General features: G+C 32.1%; 1 protein-coding gene across 1 annotated transcript; it reads right to left on the reverse strand.

The window, feature by feature from the left end:
• Positions 1-1,768: 1,768 nt before the first annotated feature.
• Positions 1,769-23,015, reverse strand: LOC120345197 (uncharacterized). The gene is made up of 10 exons (XM_039414632.2): positions 22,814-23,015; positions 22,069-22,179; positions 19,105-19,253; positions 16,468-16,696; positions 10,048-10,218; positions 9,152-9,300; positions 6,158-6,311; positions 3,818-4,257; positions 3,390-3,474; positions 1,769-3,321 (listed from the first exon to the last, which is right to left on the reverse strand). The coding sequence occupies exons 1-10, from the start codon at positions 22,887-22,889 to the stop codon at positions 1,892-1,894; spliced, it is 2,994 nt and encodes a 997-aa protein (XP_039270566.2). The 5' UTR covers positions 22,890-23,015; the 3' UTR covers positions 1,769-1,891.
• Positions 23,016-23,055: the final 40 nt, after the last annotated feature.

Consider the following 23,055-nt stretch of genomic DNA (forward strand, 5'->3'; position numbering starts at 1 on the left):
AGACAAGCATTGGGATAGTTACTGAAAGCATTTCTGTGAAATTATGGGGAGAAATAGAAGAACTTCACAATCAGCTTTAAGACAGGCAGCAGAAACTTTCCAAAAAATCCAATGAAATCATTTATATGAAACAACACAATATTGTCATAACTAAGTCATTTTCTTCGAAAATTTTTAGATTTGTGTGAATCAGAAAAACCATCCATAATTGAACTATTCGAGACTCTACGATGAGGAAGTAGATCCATCGAATAGATAGTAGTATATATTAAAAGCGAGAGGTACAAAACTTTACAAATATCTATGGACAATCAGACGAAGAATAATAAAACATGTATATAACGAATAAATACAGGCTAAAGAGGAAAAAATATATAAAGATGTAGCAAAGTTTCATTTTGCCACTGGAGAATGTGACGCACCAATTAATGAATCTCACGCAGTCAAAATGTCCGCTGATCAATGCGATGCTCGGATTCAATTTCGCAACTACTATACACACTAAAGCGGAATGTGCACATTTCACTACTAGCATAACTGTACTGCTTAACCACATCAGAATAATATTACAAACAAATTTGAAAGACCAATCTTTATGTAACATTTGGTGTTAAAAAATCGACTTTCGAATAAAAAAAATCGTAAACGAAACTTGAGTTTTCAAGTTAAGTGCACACAAGAAGTAAAGGCTGTTGTTTCAATTATGAGACAGCGCACCAAACATGGAAGAGATGAATTTGAGGGAAAATATATCGGGGTTTGCTATAAAATTCAAAAATCCCGATTTTGATTGGCACTTTCATTTCTTGTGTAAGGATCTTGCACTGACCATTCCTCCATCATCTGCTCTTCTCATGTTGCTTCCTGTCAGAGTTGCAGATTGCATATGATGCTGTTCAAATAGAATTTTGTACATAAAAATCTGGACTACTCAAAAACAAAATTTACCGTGAGATTCCTTCAAGTCATCAGTTGAGCAAATGACATCATAATAAGGTTTGTGGGCAAGATTGTCAAGTTGTTTAAACAATAAACTTAACCCATGTTGGCATTGCAGATAAAATGGCCACCTCCTCACTCAGAGTGTAATAAATTGAGTATGAATGCTGAAGCGGAGAGATTCAGGTCTTTCTAACATCTGCCAGTGACACACCCCTGGTACAAAGCCTTGTTTAGGGGAAAAGGCATAAAAAAAGATAACCAAGGGAATTCCTGAAAATTTTTCAAGATTCAGAAGCCTAACAAATATCCAAGAGTTCTCTCTCTACAGAGTTCCGTTATCAATTTGGCATGCATTGTCATACTTTTGAAAGAAGAAATGCCATTCATCAGTGGAAAATCTAACAATAAAATGTCAAAAGCTTATTCGAGATAAAATGAAAACCGACCATTCTTCCTGGGTTAGGTTCAGGCGCCACATTGGCTGAAGCTCCACGATGTAATCTGTTACTGACATGTCTTTCTCTTTCGGCACGAGACATAGGCCTTGAAGAGGATGACGCTGAAATACATTACAAAATTTTTTAAAATTTTTAAAAAACCAATTTACATTTATCCAGCAAAATAGAATATGGAAATAATATAACTACATAAATAAAGATTCTATGTCTATGTTCTGATATGATTGATAAAATGTAAAAGATTGCCTGCTTTTTTGAAGTTTTCTAGTCTGATCTGATTCTTCTGCAAATTTTTCTCAATTTTTCATCTTTTCTATACGTTATGCTGAACTAATGAGACTTCTTCAATCGCAAAACCGAAGAAACTCTTTTTTTCATTTCTTTTTTATTTTATTAAAAATATTAACAGTTGCTTAAAAGCAAAAGGCTATTGCACTTAAATAATATAAATAAACTATAATATGTGTTACTATAAAATAAATGGAGACTAACTAAGGAGATTTATTTCTCAAGTATTCCTTTATTTGATATTTGACAGGAAAAGTTTTTGCGGATGCGAAAGGCGTAGCAAAAGATCTACGATTTTTTCCAGGTGATCGCACTTGCGAAGTGTCCTTTTTAAACCATGGTGTTTGCTTCACTAAGTCGGTTGCATCAGCCCCACCTTGTGTCTCCAACGATTTTCGTTGTTTCAATGAAGTAGAAGAATCCATGCAATCTCCTACTTCGTTTTTCAATTTCATTCCATGGTGTAACTTAAAAAGTAACGAACGGATAACCATTTCTTTTTCTATCGGTGAAATTCCTCTCTTGTCTGTTAATCTTCCTCTAGATCCAAGTGAAATATGCTTACTTTTGTCTCCGCTTAATTTGCGACATGTATGATTACTCGAGTAATTTTTTGAAGTTTCTGTGTAACTGATATCCTTTTTTGGGCTTGGTGATGTTGTAATATTATCGACTGCGTCTAATTTCGCAATTTTTTTCTTTTGTTTCAAACCTACAGGAAGCTTTGCTTTTGGCCATGCATCTGCGTAAAATATGTGGCCTTTACCCACAGACGTGCTTTCAGAAGGTATGCGAGGTATACTGTGTTCTTTTTTTATTTCTTCTGCTTGTTTGGCATCTTGATTCTCTTTGACTTTCAGTCTCACGGAAGGTTGAATTTTTTTGGCTTTTACTTTGCATTCTCTGCGTTCTTTCTTAGTCGAAGTGGATCGACTACTTTCCACTACTCTTTTCTTCTCTGCAACTTTTGGCTCCTCAAAAACAACTTTTTGCTGTTTTGCAACCTTTGGATTTCTACTGAGAAAAATTGGACGATTTTTTGAAATATTACCAGATTTTAAAAACCCCATATAAGCTTTCAACGAGTTTTCTGCTGGACTACGTACTTTTGGGGACCTTCGCTCTGGGCTGATAGCTTTATACGACTCTTGACCTTTGGGGCTTGAAATTTTAAAAGAATCACGACCAGGGCTGGAAACTTCACGAGTTTGAAGACCAACACCTTTTGAAGTTTTTTTTCTAGCGTTCCGAGCCATGTTTGAAAAATCCGCCACTCGTACAGTCGAGTACGGCATGTTGGAATCATCACAATTAGGAGAGACCGATTTCATCAAAACTCTTTTCCGCATAGTGATATCCTCTCTTGACGGACTTTTCCTCATTTTTGATTTGTTCGATTTACGAAACAACTTAGGTGCTGTTGGTACTTTAGGAAAATCTTCTAACGTTAAATCAATTTCATATCGAATGCTTTTAGGTCTTGCACGAATATGCCATCTATTGGACAGAGGCGATTCCAAAACTTCAACATTTGCGTTTGGAGTGTGTGATCCAGCACTAGCCATATCTCCTTCACTTTTAGTAGGTACACAAGATCTTTTATTGGAATGTTTATTCTTCTTTCCACTCCCAACTGAAAATAAAGCAATTTAATGGTCAGTTTGAAAATTCTGAGAAAGAGACAAATATACCGATTCTAACCTTTACTCCTTGGTTCAACTGATTTGCACCTCTGGCTTTTTGAAATCTCATCCTGTTTTTGACCTGATAATTTCTTAGTTGATATCTAAACATGGAAGAAGTTGTCAGTCATGTTCCTTGGATTGGAATTGAGGGAAGAAGCCTCTTATATCAATCAGCAATTAAAAATATTCCACTGCATAAAATTCCGACGTTAATGTATTTTCACAGCTTGTTACAGATATAAATGATCAACATGAATCTATTATTCTATTTCTTTCTATATGCTCAATTTACACTATGTATGAGTGAACATCCTAACTCTAATGAGTAAACATCCTAATTTTTAAGAGTTACCTTACTTTACATTCAATTCTAAAATACATTCTCAACCACAAACAACACAGATGCCAAAAACTATTAAAACACAATGATTCCTGACAACTAACTTTGCTTTTGAGGTTATTCTGATCCGTTTCCGATTTATACATTATATAATTGACGAGACCACCATGATGTATGGCAAGCTTTTGTTGTAAGGCTTCATCGTTTTGAGAGAATAAATAGGCTGCTTTATTTTCCCAATTCTGCATATAACTTTTCCTGCTGTCTCCTTTCGAATACGACACATACTCCAATGATTTTTTCTGCGCTGCTTTCGTCAACGATGATTCAACATAAGGAATCGTGTCCATGCTTTGAATAGATGCACAATCGCTTACAAGCCAACCAAGAACTTTACTTTTTGATCGTAGCGTATGCTCTGCACTAATCTGTTTCATAACTGGATGAATTTCAACTTTTAATTCAAGATCTTTGTACATTTCTTTTGTGCTAAATAATTTATTTCTGCTTTGATCTTTTAGCATCAGTAGTTTTGACTTTCTACCTGAAGAAAAAAGTAATCTAATTGATTAAGTTTACTTATAACAGTTGTAATGTAAGAAGTTGTTGGAAAAATGGCTAATGGGCAAAAAAAATCTAATTTTTTTTCGTCTCACACTGGATTGAAATATCCAGGAATGCCATACCAAACAGTACAGCTAATAATAGAATTTATACTTCAAATGTGTTATATACTGGATTAACTTTTTACAGAATCAAGTGCAAAAACTTCACATTTATTCAAAATTCATATTGAAATTTTGATTTTAGTCGAAGATGATTTTGTAACAAATTCTGCTCATGTCTAATTTTTAACAATGATAGGAGCATAAAAAAAAAACATAGTTTGAAAAAATACCTTCAAGAAATAGAAATGTTTGAATGGTTTTTTTATTGTATATGAGAATTGTTTGATGTTAGCTAGTTTGTATTTTTTTTTCTATTCTTAAATTGAGGACAAAAATAATTCAGTTTTCCAAGAGAAGAAAAAACAGAATTTCAAGATTACCATCAAATAATTGGCATATAGAGACAATCAAACAAAGGCTACCAAAGAAAAAAACTGTAATTGTATAAAAATCTATGTTATTAATGCTAATTAATGAAATGTCAATGAGCTGATCTAGACAAGTGAGATGTCATGTAGGTTCAACCATAAAACCTATATGATCCCATTATGATTGCCGGTGAATCAGGAAATCCCAGATCAATGTCAGAGACATCACAAGGTTAGGGCACTGCCTTGTTTTCATGGCACAAACTAAAATTTTCTGCTCTGCTATATAAATATGACATATTTCGTGAGTTATTGAGTTATTCTAAATCAAAAAAGGAGTATTTAAAGAGTTCTAACAGCCAATATTACTTTCTATATGCAAATTATAAATGAGATTATAAAACGAAATAATAATACAAAATGGATAAAAAGATTTTGATTATTCGAAAAACTGTGCATCAAGCATCAAAACTGTGCGCCACTGATATAATACAGATAAAAAGGATCAAGTATGATCCAGACATCAAGTACACTGTTTAAAACACTGCGTGACCCGACACAGAAACCAAAACTGATCGACCGAAAGTTACTTCGTTGTATAGTGTGACGTCAATATGACAACATCCAATAGTCTAATTGTTTTTATGGTGGTATGACAACCAATCAGCAACTATACATAAATGTAAATTAGCTTGTTAATTGACATGACACATAGAAGTACATGCACCAAAGCTCACCTCCTAATGATTATTAACTGTGTGGTAACAGAAAACCACATTATGTAGGATTGAAACTGTTAACCAAGACTGACCAAATAGTTGGAATACAGTAGACCAAAATCAAGATGAGCATCATATATTTATATATATATTACTAATTGAAGTATTATTTTTCAAGAATGGCTCCATTCAATAAAGAATATATTACATCATGTTATAAACTATAATCTTTCAAGTTGAAAACCTACTTTAATAACTGTGGCAACATGAGTACACAATCAACATTATACTAAGATAATATGAAAAAATTTCCCATACCTTAGATTGGACAAATTTTGACATAAAAATATATATTGCTATTGAAAGACCTCATCCACATACAGCTATTGCTCTCTAGAGACACTAATTTTGACAAAGGATGAAATTGAAATGTGAGCAGACACAATGGACACAAGAAAGTAATGTATATAGTTTGCATCGATTCATAGTCATTCGCTACTGAGCTTGAAGTATTCTAATTTTAGCTATTTAATAATGCTTCCTCACAAAAAAATCTAAATCTACCTCTGGCTTGAACCTAAACATTTCTGAAATCTAGAACACCTTTCTGTATCATATGAAATCAATACTCCCTGAGTTTCCTAATAAATCCCTAATTTTCTAAAAAAAAAAAAAATCAGAAATAATACTTTGTCCATGATGAGCAGCAGATCCCTGTAACTGTCGACCTCCAGTTGTGTTTGTTCCACCAAGTGCTCTAGTTGTTGATGATCGAGTATGTTGCGTTCTGTCTTCTCTTTCCTTCCTCTCTTTGTCTGCACTATCTGCATTGCTTCTATTACTCTATATTGATGGAATGTATAAATATCACCAATGATTAGACAGAGAACCAGAAGTTGAGGTAATACATAATTAGATGATCATTGGAACATTATAAATGTATGGACCCTGATCAAGTAGTTCTCAGCCGAAGGTCCGTAGATGTAATGTAAACAAATGATTTACAACGAAACATTCAGTTTCTGGAAGAGGATATCGTAAATCACCCTTCGAATTCAAGGCGAGTTTCGAGGTGTGTTTGATGACAGGCGTCTGGTAGAGACAATGTGTGCATAACAGTATTGACTGGCTTCATTTTAAGGAGTCCTCAGTTTTCAGTCAAATTATTGAAAGGATTCATGGTATCAAAAAGGTTAGAGCAGTGGTTCCCAAACTTTTTAGAGTTGGGACCCACTATTTATTACCACAGCTTATGGCGACCCACTTAACTTTAATTCAATTTTTTTTTTTTTTATGACATAACACAGAACACAGCAATGGCTAATCATCGCAAAGCTACCGTGTTTCCTCGAAAAGAGGACTTCGCCTGAAAATAAGATGATAATTTGAATTTTCAAAATGATTTTAATTAAACCCTACTCTTGAAATAAATTTAAATGTGTGGAAGAGGAAAGGTTCATTGGCCTGAGGTAAGGTGAAGATCACACCACTATTCAAGATTGTGTGATATCACAATTGTGATATTTGTCACTTGATTTTTGTATATGAAATATAAATAAAAAAAATGGATGTCGGTTTTTATATAATGTTTGATAAAGAATTTTGTGATTTTCTATAATGTAATTTTATTTTTGATAAATGAACACAAAAGACCTCTTTCAAAAAAAAAACCATACTGTTATTCTTCAAAAGAAATAAATCTAAATCCTGTCTAAATTTCGGGGAAACGCGGTAAGAAGTGCTTGTACAGTGTACAAAACTGCTATGCGTAAAAAAGCCACATGGTCATTCTTTGTGTAGCAAATTTTTGTTGCTTTGAGAAGATGTAAAAAGAAACTTCAATTTCAACTTAGAATTTCAATTCAATTTAATTTATTTTTTGAAGATTTACGTATTCGAGTCGCCATCGATCCTAATAACCAGTATAATTAACTAAAACTTTTCACGACCAACTAGGATTCCTTTTGCGACCCACCAGTGGGTCGCGACCCATAGTTTGGGAACCGCTGGGTTAGAGAAGCCACTGGTCTAATATATGGCTCTTGAACGATTCGAGCCGTCTTCACACATTCAAGATTCCATTAAAATTAGGAAGAGATTTGGTGCTAGAAATGTGTCGAAGTATTTTTATATCATTCAAATATATCATTTTTTTCATTTTGCCCAATTGAATTGCAAATATATTGTGTAGTATAAAGTAGAAAATGTTGTACCCATATGATGGAGATGGTATGGGACTAATGGGAGTATGCAAATTGGTTAATAAACGGTAATAATAAGTCTAGTATCATCAGCAAACATATTAGCAATCACTTCCGGTTACTTTTACGTGTCGTTGTTATGATTCATGCAATATCAATGACTAAACTGTTGCTTGCTAGTTAGTCACGTCATTCAGTTAAAAGGCTTGCAACAAAAATGTTGCAAAGTTTATTATAAAACCAACAATTTAAATGAATGACAAAGACGGCCCCAACCTTTTAAAATGAACAAAACTGATATTAAAATATTATCTTATTTCGTAATTACTGCATGATGACAGTAATTATATTTTAAAAAATTCGGCCCGAGGTCCCTTCGATCAAGCATAAATAGTGACAAACCATGGAAAAATATTATGACGATAACGACAACACTAAATAAAATCACAGTTTGAAAACACAAAGAAATACAGACTGAATACACATTTCAACACATGTTGATGAAAGTCCCCTAAATCAACGTAATTCACAAGTCATGACTGTTTGAAGTTAGTATTAACATTATACAGGTGGGTTGAGGGATGTTTTCAAAAAGATTCCAGACTGGCTTTGAGACATTGATATTTATAAAGATTGGTCTGTACTTTCATTGTTATTATTATTATTTTAGACCGCTATATATATATATATATATCATCAAGAGCTTTGTTCAATCACAGTCCCAATTTTTATTGATCAAGATTTTATTTAAATACACTAATTTAAAGGGAACCACCCATGCATGGTGAATAAGAAAAAATTTATTTTGAACAATTTTTTCTTGAGAAACGAGATTTCAGTATTTATTTCAGTAAATTTTGTTATTTTCACAATAAATCATTTGCATCAATCATAAAAATATCACAAATCTTGATTTTACTGCAAAACAGATAAGATTTAGAATTTGTAGTTGAAATTCATTTAGACAACAATTTTAAAGTTCAAATTATTCAAATATGGCATTAAAGTCGGTTTGTAGGCAAAAAAAAATGTGAAAAGCATCAGAAAGACATGGCAGAAGGAAGTATTACCAAGTATGCCATAATGTGCCCTATTAGGTCTTTTCTCCAACTAGGTCAACCGAGTAGTACGAAACTAGGACGACCAAGGTAATTTTAACTATTGTCTATTCCGTACTCCCGTAGTGTGTGTACCAGGTTACGGTTATGCCATAATTTTATTCCGATTTTCCCTATTTTGATTCTATTACGAGTGTGTTAGCCAAGTGAATATACCCCCGCACAACTTGATATGAAGTAGGCGAACAAAATTAGTTACCTCCATATTGGTACTCTCACTTCTGGAGCACCCCCTTTCCACTCCTATAACTCTCACAATAATCAACCCCATCCCCAGTCATGCTAAATATATATTGTGACACATAAATCTGGAACATAATGTGACAAAGTGTCAAATGATAGAGCAATTTAACAAATAACTTACAAATTTTAACATATTCCAATCGAAGACGTAATCGTATGAAAATCCTTGCCTATGGAATAAATTTCGAAATAATTGTCTCAAGTAAGAATAATCTGGTTTATCATCAAATCGAAGAGATCGACAGTAGTTCAAGTATGTTGCAAATTCCGCTTTAAAAGAAAATAAATGTGAATTAATAAATATAAAGGTTAGAAGTTTCAATAAATGTATAAATACCTATAAGTGGATGTCACATTAAATTGATTAAAAATATACTAAGTATTGCGATAATTTGAAAAGTGTTATTCCCGCATATTCCCTCTTTGTCAAGATAAGCATTGAACAATGTTGATAGAGCTCGAGTAATTGACTCAACTGGAGTAGAACTCGAGTCACTATTTATCAAAGACTCCAAGCGACTCGAAGCATCTAAATCAGGGGACATTTTTTGTCGGTGGGCTAATTAACCAACTTTTGACAAGAGCCACACTAAATGGCTTGGGGGACTGCGTTGTGGCCCACCGGCCGCCTGTTTCACACCCCTGGTCTAAATGAAATGAGTAGGGCTCATACTCAATTAATTGCCAAACGTATCTCAGCGATTGACTCGACTCTTGGATAACCCGCGACTCCACTTGCCTTGCAACTTTAGGGACCTGGCATTTAATGCCCGGACTCGTACATATAAACAAATGAGTATGTTGCAGTAAGAAAACTGACTTTTGTTTTTTCCAAATAAAAATTTTTTTTTTTTTTAAAAATTGCCAAACAGCAGAATTTACAAATTCTTACTCTTTGTCGAACACATAAAACTGATATAAAACATGCATGATAAAGATAAAGGTAGCTATATGTTCAGCTTTAGTACCAGAATGGGAGGAAATCAGAACATACTAATATGGAGTAAAAATACTAACATGGAAATCCCTTGCATAACATTTCGATAGGTGTCGACATTTTCTTTTCGCTGATCCTCTCATATTTCTGTCTTTTTGTTGCTGCTTTCAATCCTTGCCACGGTAAATTACCAAGATTGAAATACATAAGAACATATCCGAGTGATTCCAGATCATCTCGCCGACTTTGTTCTGGGAAGAAAAACAATTGGTGTTATGATTATTGAAAATTTAATGAGAGTGTCTCGAAAAAATATGAACATTCTAAAGCCTTGAAAAAACGTTCATGATATTTTGAAAAAAATTGTAAATCAAGTAAAAGAATGACGAAAAAATGTCAGATTTTTTTACATTCTGTAATTGTTCTTCTGTGCTACGAAAACCTACAACAATCCACCACGTTCTATCCACACTTTTATACGATTAATTCGAGTGTAAAAATTTGATGAAAAAAGAATTTTCAACCAACTTCTCACATCTACAGTATTATGACCTAGAAAAATGAGTAAAAACAACGATGCCATTTTAAGAAAAAAATAATTCACACAATTTTCAAAGAATGGAACTTATGAAAGTATCAGAAAAATTGAGTATGTGTACGGTTTTGTTGACCATAGACAGATGCCTTGATAATACTGTATCAGCATTTGAACAAATTGTGCGATGCTCTGAAAATGTTACATACCAGAAAATGTTTACAGGCATAATTGAACAATTTCATTTAAAAGGGAACATTACAATAGAGAATAATTTAACTACGGGCAACAAGTGGTCAACTTTAACTAAATGTCCGAAATATCCACCTTTGTCATAATAAGCTCAAGTGTGCCAAAGAGTCAAATCATATCTTTGTAAAAATATTTATAGCCTATGAAACTGATGGTACTTATAACCTTGCGAGACATCTCATAAAAAACTTAAGCCCTTGAGTGAGCAATAGAGCATGTTCGTAGTTCCAAGTCCAGTATAATTGAAAGTACTGAAAGTATTTAAAGGTTGGATGATTAATAATGCACAATTTTGATTTTGTCTAATTGGCTTCTAACTTGAAAACCATTTTGGCTGTTTTTTAATCATCAGTGATCACAACAATTCCGTAGTTGGTATCCATTCATTTAGAATATGATGAACATTTATAATAAATACAATATGTACATGATTAACTCATATTTTAGTTATGTCTGACACAATTCCGTTAATTTCAGCGGCACACTTAGCAACTCGCCATGACCCACTCTTTGGAAACCGCTGTAATTTTGTAAAATATTCAATATTTTCTTTTCTTCTTATCTAGGGTCTTGTGTGAAGCATAATTAAATATGAAATAACTTGTTTAGAAAATAATTTTAGGATATACCTATTGATACGGAATACCATGCTTTCATTGTGATTTGGAGTTGTCATAATATAATTAAATTTATGGAATGACATTACCATAAAACTGTTTCCTTATTAACCATATAGACATCCTTTACTAAGACAGCCGTTACTTAATTAAATACGCATTATCATGTCTCTCACAACATGTTGGATTAGAAATTCTACATTATAAACCAAACATTCTTTGTTAAATTACAATTTATAACAGAGGTAACAAATGTCCTAATTAAATTTGATGTATTCCCTTCTGCTACCTGTTTCATTATTAATAAGACAACTCAGATCAAATCAAAGTTCATTGATCAGTGAATTGTAACTTGTAAGAGAACTGACTGACAACATCTGGATTGATTTCTACATAAAATTAGCAAATTAAAATTCCCAGCTAAGTAGGATGTTTAGTAAATTGCTTATAATGTAATGAAAAGATGACCATGGTTCAAATACATCGCTGGCTGATAACTGGTGGATATAAAAAAATGAAATTCTTATGAAAAGTGTGAAATTATGTGAAAAAAAATCGTGAATCAAATTCATAAAAATTGTTTAGGCATTTGCACCCCTAGTTGTGTTGTCAAAGAGGGTATTTGTGTTAGACCCGTACATAAGTCACAATATAATATAAGAACGAAAAAATAAAAAATTTTGATATCGACATTTCTATCTACTATTATTCATCCTAAGTGGACCGAAGGATTTCACTAAGCAAACAAAACTGGACAGACAATAATGTCTAGTACTCGTCAGGTCATTTCAGAACATCAATTACTTGACAAAGAATGTTGTATCAATTCATTGAACAAAAAGTAGAAATTAGGAGATACCTAGTTGGCAAGGAGATACCCATTGTATTAGTTGACCGCCTAGAAATAAAATCTACAATCACATAAATAGGTTTAGGAAAACTTAATGGGAATTACGATTCAAAATAATCAAAAAGTTGCTGTTCAACAAGAATATTGAGATTCATTTTCTTCAGGAAAATATTATAAATTTTGTTTTTAACATTTCTCTTTTATTAAAGAGATTTATCCAAAGTCAAGTCCGCACACTCACTCAAAAATAAAGAAAACTCATCTCAGTGTGAATTTGTTGAGACCACAAAAATGCCAAGAACAATTGAAACATTATAGTGTTAGTGCATTACACACTAGTAAAGAATGATTCACTAGAATTTTGGAGTTATTCAAGTCAAATTGAGAAATATTATAAAATATACAATGGCATCATTTTAGGAACAAAATGATGAAATTATATTACAAATTATTTGAAGTTTGTTCATCAAAACTTGACAGATTATATTACATTATATTGGGTCTACAAAAAGTCAGTAATGGTGTAAAAAAAAATTCTACAAGACTAAACTCATTAAAGCACATTGTGTAACTTAGGATATCAAATGAGGTTGTTTTCTGTTGTATGAGGTAATCTAATGAATTTAATTCAAATCAACAAATTCAAACAATCAAATCAAATTCAAAGTCGAGGCAGAGGTACAGATTTTAACTTACTCTTATATAACAAATTTACATAAAACAAGACATAACAAAAAAAATTTCAAAAATTATGCTAAATCAAAATTATTCAATACTTATGCTTTTCAACAAAATTATTCGAATTAGCAGTCTATGTTTTAAACCTATTATAACATCCCAGCATAGTTATATTGACGTCACTGGCAATCATAGGTCAGCCTTTAGTCATTTGTAAGTATAAACAAACTGATTTTATTGACAAGAACACCACAATTCATGACGTAAATCAGGCTATACAATGATGATTTATATACAGTAGCACCATAATATAAAACATCTAAATGATTCAAACCAAACATAATTTATTCGGTCATCATGCAGATGTAGAAAATGGCGTATATGCCCACATATGAAATCGCATGTAAATTTTTTAAAGAAAATGGGAAATGAGAAAACAACTACCAAGTAAGCAAACTCCAGTTAACAGGCAAATTCAAACAACAACCATATTATTATTATTTTGAATGTTATAATCACCATGTTATTGTTATGAGGAAGATAGTCCTGATAACCAATTTTATTTCAATGAAAACACTGATAAGAACCCAGGAAATTATATTCCATATAATTATCACAACTAAAGCATACTTATTCTTACTTTTACAGTTTTAGTAGGCTTCAAAAAAATTCATTGAAAATGACACACCTTAGTGTTTTCATATATTCTATGTCTAACACACTGTAGAAACCATTGTCAACATTGTTTTGTTTAGAATTCAGTCATAATAAAATACTGTCATAATGGTTGTCCTTGAATTACTGGTTTTAACCAAGACATTGTAAAGAAAACAGAAAGTCTCATATATGATTTGCATGCCTAATAATAAATAATAAAGAATTGTCTTCAGTACAATGTGGATTATCTTCCATAAGGATGAATAAAACATCATGATTTTCGATTCATTCTCTACATTATACCTCCTGGCCTTTGATTTAAAGATTTCATGTTTAGAGTATTTGAATGTCAAAATGAAAACAAAATTCATGAAATTACAGAATACCACTAATGCTAAATGGAAGTGATTGTGGTTTCGAAAGCACTTGTTGGTGGCTTCATTAGATTTGATATCGCTGATAACATTTCCGGTGGTTCAAAAGCTAATTCTATGATGTTATCAACTAAATGCCTTTTATGATTTTCCATTTTACTCTGATTTGCAGTGCACAGTTAGGATACCGCATTTTACAGGCCATAAGACACTCTTCAAATACCCTTTTTCTCAAAAATTGTTCGCTAATGTATGGATCATGAGGTGCTGTGCTTCATTGCCTACAATCAAAACCAGCAGTACCAGTATTTTTACTCTGGTTTGCATTGCACAGTTCGGATACCGCATTTTACAGGCCATAAGGCTTGCTTCAAATACCCTTCCTCCCAAAAATTGTTCGCTAATGTATGGATCATGAGGTGCTGTGCTTTATTGCCTACAATCAAAACCAGCAGTACCAGTATTTTTACTCTGGTTTGCATTGCACAGTTCGGATACCGCATTTTACAGGCCATAAGGCTTGCTTCAAATACCCTTCCTCCCAAAAATTGTTCGCTAATGTATGGATCATGAGGTGCTGTGCTTTATTGCCTACAATCAAAACCAGCAGTACCAGTATTTTTACTCTGGTTTGCATTGCACAGTTAGGATACCGCATTTTACAGTCCATAAGGCACTCTTCACATACGGTACCCTTTTTCTCAAAAATTGTTCGCTAATGTATGGACCATGAAGTGCCCTGTGCTTTATTGCCTGCACTCAAAACCAGCAGTACCAGTACCGCCATATAGCCCTGTGTGCTTTATGTATGAATAAAAAACCCATCTGAGTAATTTATTGACATCGTTCTAATCGAAGTGCACACCGAATAATCGACTTACTTTGCACAAAAATGTTTTTTAGTTGGGATTGGCTTGTCTAAACAGTTTAGAATAAATATGTGATTGTTGTTAAAATGAAAACACTACATCTACCAGGGTTTGTTATTATTCTAAATAGTGGACAGCGATGGAGACAAACAGACAGCATTTGGCTATTTAACATCATCAAACCATTTACAAAAATTGCAGTTTCGAGCAACAGAAATTCTCATAAATATGATATCCAATTATGTAAAACATTGAACCTAAAGTCAATCACAGCCTGAAGCAATACAAATGAGCTGTTGAAAGTAATCCTTGGTAGAGTTAATCAAATTACCAACATGTTATTAGGTTCCCGTTACAGAAGAATGAAAATGATAAAACCACAACCATTGACTGCCAATGTCTTTATAATCATGGTACCCCGATTTTTTCACCGAATATATTATGTATATCAGCATAATGCCCATCTGTATATGTGTTTATATTGAATTACTGAAAAGTGAAATAAATTTCATGTTTTTAAACTAGACTACACTGGAATGGCACTTTAATTAGCCCTTTAGCAGAGTAATAAAACAAAATTCAGGGTTGTAAAATTTTACAGCCAGAGGCTATTGAGGTTGCAATGCAAGAATTAAATTCAAGAACACTTCTGATAAAAAGACATTCTATGAAAATAAATTTAAATATTCTATATTATTCCAAGTTATACAATTTCATCTTTTATCACAGCCTAATAAAATATATTCTTTTTTACTAATTTTATTCATCTAGTTAAATCTTGGGAGTATTGCGTTTAAAATCTTATTCATATTCATGAATAATTGCCCCCTGAGTGCGGATAGACCAGCACCAGCGTTTCTGGCTAACGTACCCATAATAAAAACGCTAGAATTGTTTCAAAAATTGTCATCTAGTATGTCACCATAGACATTCCTTGTCATTATGTTGATTTTAAAAATATGCCGATATCTTTTGTTCTATTATAAGTGTTTGAAATAAATTATCTATCCTTTTATCATGTCATAGATAAACACTTGAGAAGTGTAAATATTAACAGATATGTCATAAGATTTTTAATTGATTGAAACATGAAATGTCAATAGGAAATTATTTGATAAAATGAATAGTCCTGCCAAACACATTAATAGATAATAATACCTTTGGATAAAGCGAATTGTGATAAATGTAAATGTTTATGTATTTTCTCTTCAAATTTTTCTTATTGTATTAAATATGAAAAGATTTGGCTATCTATTGAATTCACAGTTGAGCATTCTTTCAAAAAATATCCTATAATATAATAACAATTAAAGGATTATCTTTTTGGTCTGTGAGAATATAGCTTCTGGTGTGCAGATTATCACATTTAAACATAATGCCAGATATGAGAATTAAATAGGCATATCATTCTAATGTCACAAATTGTTTTCTTCGAACTATGACTCTTTGAAAAACAGTGCCCTATTTGCTCTATTAGCACAGTGTTTGGAGGCATATAATATTATTTATGAACAAAATTAAACATAATCCACTATATTGAAAGCATTGGTAAAGGTATCAATACAGAAATCTTAGTTCTCTAAAAATTTACAAAAACAAAATTTTTCTACTTCACTTCACAGCTTTCATCACCAAAAATACAATGAAGTAAAATTCAAGTTTACCCACCTATACCAAGATGTGTGTTGATAGAGGCGTATCGTGCCGTGCCTGTGAGGTTTTTGTTTTCCCTATAAGGAATGTGCTGGTGTGTCCTCGCGTCTCTGTATTTCTTAGCAAGACCAAAATCGATGATATAAACGAGATTTCCTTTCTTGCCAAGTCCCATTAGAAAATTATCCGGCTTTACGTCTCGATGAATAAAATTCTTGCTGTGAATGTATTCGATCCGACTGATCTGAAATAGAGAATTTCAATAACAATTAGAAAAAAATTTTTTCTTAACACAGAATATAAATACCACATCTGTATTTCTCGAAAGTTAACTTATTACTTATTCACTTCAAAATTCAAAATATAAAAGTGACTATAATAAGCAATTAGGAAAGATTAAGAAAAAATTGAATTGAAGTTTTCTCCTGTGTTGGTACATAATTACACAAAAACTACTGCATTGTGCTGCTGTGCCGAATATCCAAATAAAATAGTTGGTTAATTTGATTAAATTTAGAAAAATTGGGATTTGACAGATTTCAAAACAAAATATAAAACAAAAACTAACACTCGTTTTAATATTTTAAAAACCTTTTTTCTCATATTGAATTGATTTTAAATTTTCATTCTAATGAATGATTCTTTCGGAAATTCCATGAGGTAGTAATTTATGCCACAACGCAATATGATTCCACATAACGTTAAATTAATCCAACAATAGTTGGATGTAAAATAATGACAAACGAAACTCTGCTTTAGATAAGGCCAATTCAAGAGCAAAGTAATACTTTCAATCACAAGTGAGTATCTAAATCCAGTAACAAAAACAATTATTGCAGATGTAAAATGTTATTCATCTTATTGCACACATTATGCACAGCACACATCCCTATATTGAATAAGTAGTCTCAAGAGAGATTTGCTATGAATCATATTTTCAATAATAATTATATGTGTGGAGGGAAAAACATAATTCCACAATGATATAAAGGACAAAAGAATATTAGAGAGGGCTGTGATGATTCACGAAATAATATTGTTACCAGCAAATTCATGTCACATTTCAATAATACAAAAATGAATTATATTGTAAAAATTTTCAAATTATCATAATATAGTAGCGTTAATAGCATTTTCTAATGGATAGGCACAGGCTATCAAAAACTGAATATAGGCGCAAAATTTTTTCTATTGATATATGTCTTAGACTGACTATCTTGAAGTAAAGACATCCATTCCTTTAGATGTTATAATTGCTCTGGGCACAAATCAAAATGGCACGTTTACTTTAATAACTGTTATGGAGAGGATATCAATAAACCATAAATTGTTTACCAAACTACAATAATGAGATGTTGGAGTAAATAAAAAAACAAATTATGACAGTTAAAAGTTTTACCTGTAAACCTACATACATACTACACCCAAGATTAAATGACCATAGTGTTTCATTTTTTTACAGATAAATTATGGAAAGCTTTGTATAATGAATTTTAATTAGTGTACAAAATATTTTGAGAGTGCCAAAAGTGACCAAAAATAAATCTCGAAACATGAAAAGTTATTTGTAAATCATAAATAGTAGGCTAACAATTTCTCAAAACCAGAACAAACTAAAAATTTATAATTATCTGAGGAAACCTACTAAGTTGTACCATGATATTTAAGATGATTTTTCATGATGTGTTGGTCCGCTTTCAAAGACTCCTATTAACACTTGTTATCTAGTTTTACTTTTAAAACGTTTCAATCAGTTATTTTATGTGTCATCTTTAATAATAAAACAGTCAATAAACAGAGCGAAAGAATAAATACAGTCAAAGAATTGAATAAATCACAGTCATGCTAGTTTAAATTCACGAATCACGAATGGTACTTTGTGATGACCTTTGCTCGTATCCCTTACAAATCCGCGGTGTGTTCCCTTTGGGGGGTTAGGGGCCCAGTTCAAGGATCCCTGGTCTACACAATTCAGGACTAATTTAATACAATAAAATGAATTGGCTGCGTTAAAAATTTTCCTTGTATGGTAAATATACAAACTCCTGATTTTTCAGTGACTAAAAGAAATATAAACAAGGATAATATCATCTTTTCCCTTGAAACGTTAAATGTATTTGTAAGTGTATTTTACCAGAAGGAAGGACTGTCAGTTCAATACACATTGCTCTGTTATCCTCTGTTTATCAGCAAATAAAAATATGAGAAAGCAATATTTATGCAAACAATACAGTTTTATAATGTCATAAATGGTGATGACACAAAAAATAAACAAAAATTTGAGTAGTTGTTGTAATGCGCTAGTAATGTTCATTAAAATACGATATAAAATATTCCACAATCTTGTGGGTGCCAGTATAATACTATTTAAGCCTTGTAATCTATAAATACGAAAAATTATATTAAAACAAAAATTTTAAATTCTAAGAAAATAACAAGGTTATACAAGAGCAATTGTGATATTTAAAATTTAACAAAGAAAAGAGCAAATAACACAGAACTACTGTATATGCAATTCTAAGTAACCATATTCGTAAAAATATTTTTTAATCCAGAAATTACAAAATTAATTCAGATAGAATTGTATGCATCTAGTAATCAAACGTTTAAATGACCAAATAATGAAGGAAACATAATAAAATCATGACTAACCAGTTGATCAGCTAGAAGTAAGACTGTTTTTAAACTGAATTTCCTTGAACAGAAATTGAATAAATCTTCAAGACTTGGTCCCAGTAATTCCATCACCAGTACGTTATAATCTCCTTCAGCACCGCACCACTTCACAGTGGGTATCCCAACTGTAAAATTTGAAAATATTACTGACCGTTATTGACCAATAGTACCCAATTGAAAGCTTAGGCCTATTGTTGTGAGTAATTTTGAACAGAAAATTATTTGAGCCTGAACGCTTGACATTGGGAGACAGATTTCAGAAAGTTCTCCAAACATACAGTCGCCGTTGCTCCCGAAGTATGCGAACCAAGATGGCGGACATCGGAACGTAACATGGGTAACAGGTTATGGTTAGGCGATCATTTTTTTTTTTCAATTTTCTTTATTTTAGTCCTATTATCAGTTCGAAGACTAGCCAAGAGCCTCCCGTAGTATTTATACCTAAAATTATGGCCTAACCCTAACTTAGTACACATATTACATTCCGATGTCCGCCATCTTGGTTCGCATACTTCGGGAGCCCCCAGTCGCCATTGTAAAACACAAAAATTAATAGGCCTAGTAGGATAGTTGATTCCATTAATGAAAAACACAAACACAACACACAGAAATCAGCTATGTACATGATGTTTTGAAAAATAATTGAATAATTTTTTTGAAAATAAATTGAAAAAGTCTGGAGAATACTAATGGTTTGGTGTCATGATCCCTAAAGAGAGAAGTTTCAGTTCAATGTGAAAGCACTTGATCACATATCTGCTTTGGAATCGAAGGTAAAAATTCAAATTTCTCAATTTTTCGTAATGTGATTGGAATGACTTCCACTATAGTCAAGTAAAAATACATTCTGAAAAGCATTGCAATTTTGTTGTTTTCAAAGCTAGTAGTACATTACAAAAGATAGGTTGCAATTGGGTAGATAAGATCACCCGACCTCAAAAATCAATTGATAACAGTGATAACAAAACCATCAACAGCATGTTGTTAACATCTGTCATTCTTTCACACAGCCCAAATGGCTTGCGATTTATTGGAACAAAACAAATCTTTGTTTTCGTCAATTGTTTATTTATATGGAATTTAAAAATTCAACAAATCAGTTTTAAAAAGCAAATTATCGATTTCATGTTCAATTAAGAGTGGAAATCTGTTATGAAACATTTTAGTGATAAATGTGAGAAACAACATGTTTTATTCTGGGTTATATGCTGCGCCTCCTTATCTGAATTACAAAATATTGCCACATTTTAGTTAGTTTAGTACTATTAATTTAAATTTGATAAAAAAAAAAAATTCAGACTAATAGGCAGCATTAGCAAATGGTTTGATTCATTCATTCAAATTTTCTGGTTGAACTTAGAGGGGGCAATGGGTGAAAAAAGTGTTGAGACCCATTGACCCAAATGTAATTTATTTTTCTCTTCCAACAAAAGTGGGTTCAAATTGTGGTAAAAATGAATCGATCGAGGACAATGTGATTCTTAATTCTGTGAATAAAAATTTCCTGTTTACTTTAACCCTAAATTGATTCTAATCCATAAAGGCTTATGTTTAAAATCCTCAAAACAATTCCACAAGGGAATACAATGAACCCAAATTGTACACAATGTCTCGTATGACAATATGACAGCAGGATTAGTGGGGTCATCAGGTTTGTGCTGTGTCATTTGCTTTCGTCTTATGAATTGTTAACAACCTAATCCTTTTCTACTTTCTACGTGACTTCAAGTCAAATATAGAGGCATTGTTTAAAACTGATACATTTTGGGATATTATAAATTACAATTTACACAGTCCAATACAAATGGCTATTCATTGCAACACGGCATCAAAGACAGGACATAGCATAATAAAATCTAAATGAGTAGCCTACTTTAAAAATAACTTTGAATGGTTGAAACTTGAAAGATTAGGTTATTTCTGCACACAAGTATCCGTATAAATTGTAAATTGAAAAACTAAACTACCGTAGGTATGACTAACTAGAAGGACGATAAATCATAAATTATCCCCTTATTGAAGATGTAAATAGACCACCAATCAGAATGAAATTGTTTCGCAACTTTTTACCTCAAAGTCACAACTCTGTGTTAGTTTCTCCTCTACTACATAAAAGCGAATTTCAAAATATGTTATTTAAAAATATGGAATTCTTACGCTTGGCAATTCTTGACTTTGATATTGAATAGTATGAATAACATTTATTTTGCCAAATAACAAAGCCAATTGAATTATTCACAGGTATATGACAATTGACAACATTAATCAAAGTTGAAACATTGTACGTGAACAATGCACACTTCTCATATTATCAATAAACAAACTTGACAATACCAGATAAGGTCATCCCAAACAATGATAAAGACTTACTCAAGGGAAATCACTCGTTTCAATTTATTATTAGGAAACACATTAGACACAGGAAGTACTCGACTGCTTTAACCAACTGAAAATCTACTCTATTTATGTTCAGTGAGCCATATGTCTGTCTCCGATAAAATTTTCTGTTTAAGTGTGTAACAAACATGGCATCTACTTGGTAGAAATAATTTCATATCCGACTGGGTCAAAAGTTATTTTGGGGGTATAGAAAGCCCTTTTATTACCCCTCTGTTAGACAAACTATTAAAATATTATTTCGAAACCAAGCAAACCCAACATAAATACAATACAACAATTTTGATTTCATAATCAAATTCATACATGCTTTGCCGCATGCTACCAAACTTATCTCAGATTTGTAACTTTTTTAACACATTTTGAGGGATCCGTGAGAGTATTCAAAAGAGATTTAACGCCTCTGGCTTTGAAATAAACAGTGCCTCTCTAACAATTACCGGTACCATAATAATAAAACTAATAAAATCCTTAATAAGCGATGAGAGTATTAGATGACATAAGAAACAATAAAAACACTAGATTGAAGAAACTTGATATCACCTCCTCCTTGCATCATTTTATAAAACTTGCTTTCTATGTGAAGTTGTGGATGTTTGGTCTTCACACATTCTAATTTGATGGCTACTTCCTCTCCAGTGGAAATATTCGTACCTGATAAAGTATGGATATATTATAAAGTCACACAATCACAGAAAGCAAGCAAGATTTAAGTTCACCTCACAAGTGTCTACAGAAGGAAAGACAAATAGTGACATTTTTCTAATCACGGTTTAGTAAATTATAATAGAATTTGCATATTTCCAGTTATATTTGGCTCTCTAACTTTCCTCAAGTACAACTCAAACATAAGGCGGGATCGAATCAAGATAACATGACAGACAAACAAAACCATTTTTAGATATTGGTGTCCAATACTTTATTGCCCCGTCTAGTCAATTTGTATTATTTATGCCAAACTTCAACAATAAAATTTCCTTTCACAACATTTTTCTATTGTACTTTTAGATGATCTATCTAGTATCCGAACTAGCTATATCTGTCTCAGTGATGGAAAGGATCTGGTAGCAGCATAAAAAACATTAAAAAAAATGGTGTTTTAATTTTGTCCAAAAAAAGTTTATCGAAACAGGAATGTTCCATGCAAATGGATTGCGAAATTATGGAAAATACTCAGGTCTATCATTTCCATTAATCTCCATAATATTCTAAAGGACTATGAAAATCGCTCAATTGAAATATACTGATAGTAAATAGGTTCAACATAATCATAACAATAGTATCATACCGAGGTAGATGTCGCCGAAAGATCCACTCCCAATCTTCCGTCCCAGTCTGTATTTATTTCCCACTCTTAGTTCCATCTTATATTCTGGGAGTATTGAATTACTTGTAATACTTTATTTCACTCCATGTATTAACAATTTCTACTTTTATTATACAAAACTGGAATAGTGATCAGAAAAATTTCATTGTTAGAGTGATATAGAAATTATGAAGCTGAAATTGAAAACAGAAATTGGGTTAAAT

Source organism: Styela clava, chromosome 5 (genome assembly GCF_964204865.1).
Source record: "Styela clava chromosome 5, kaStyClav1.hap1.2, whole genome shotgun sequence".
NCBI lineage: Eukaryota > Metazoa > Chordata > Ascidiacea > Stolidobranchia > Styelidae > Styela > Styela clava.

Excerpts from the sequence above, each read along its gene's own strand:
- LOC120345197 (XM_039414632.2), bottom strand. The coding sequence starts at position 22,889 with ATGGAACTAAGAGTGGGAAATAAATACAGACTGGGACGGAAGATTGGG. Across the intron at positions 19,254-22,068 it reads TAAAATGATGCAAGGAGGAG|TTGGGATACCCACTGTGAAG; the intron begins GTGATATCAAGT and ends CAAATTTTACAG. Across the intron at positions 4,258-6,157 it reads TGCTGCTCATCATGGACAAA|GTAGAAAGTCAAAACTACTG; the intron begins GTATTATTTCTG and ends TTTTTTCTTCAG.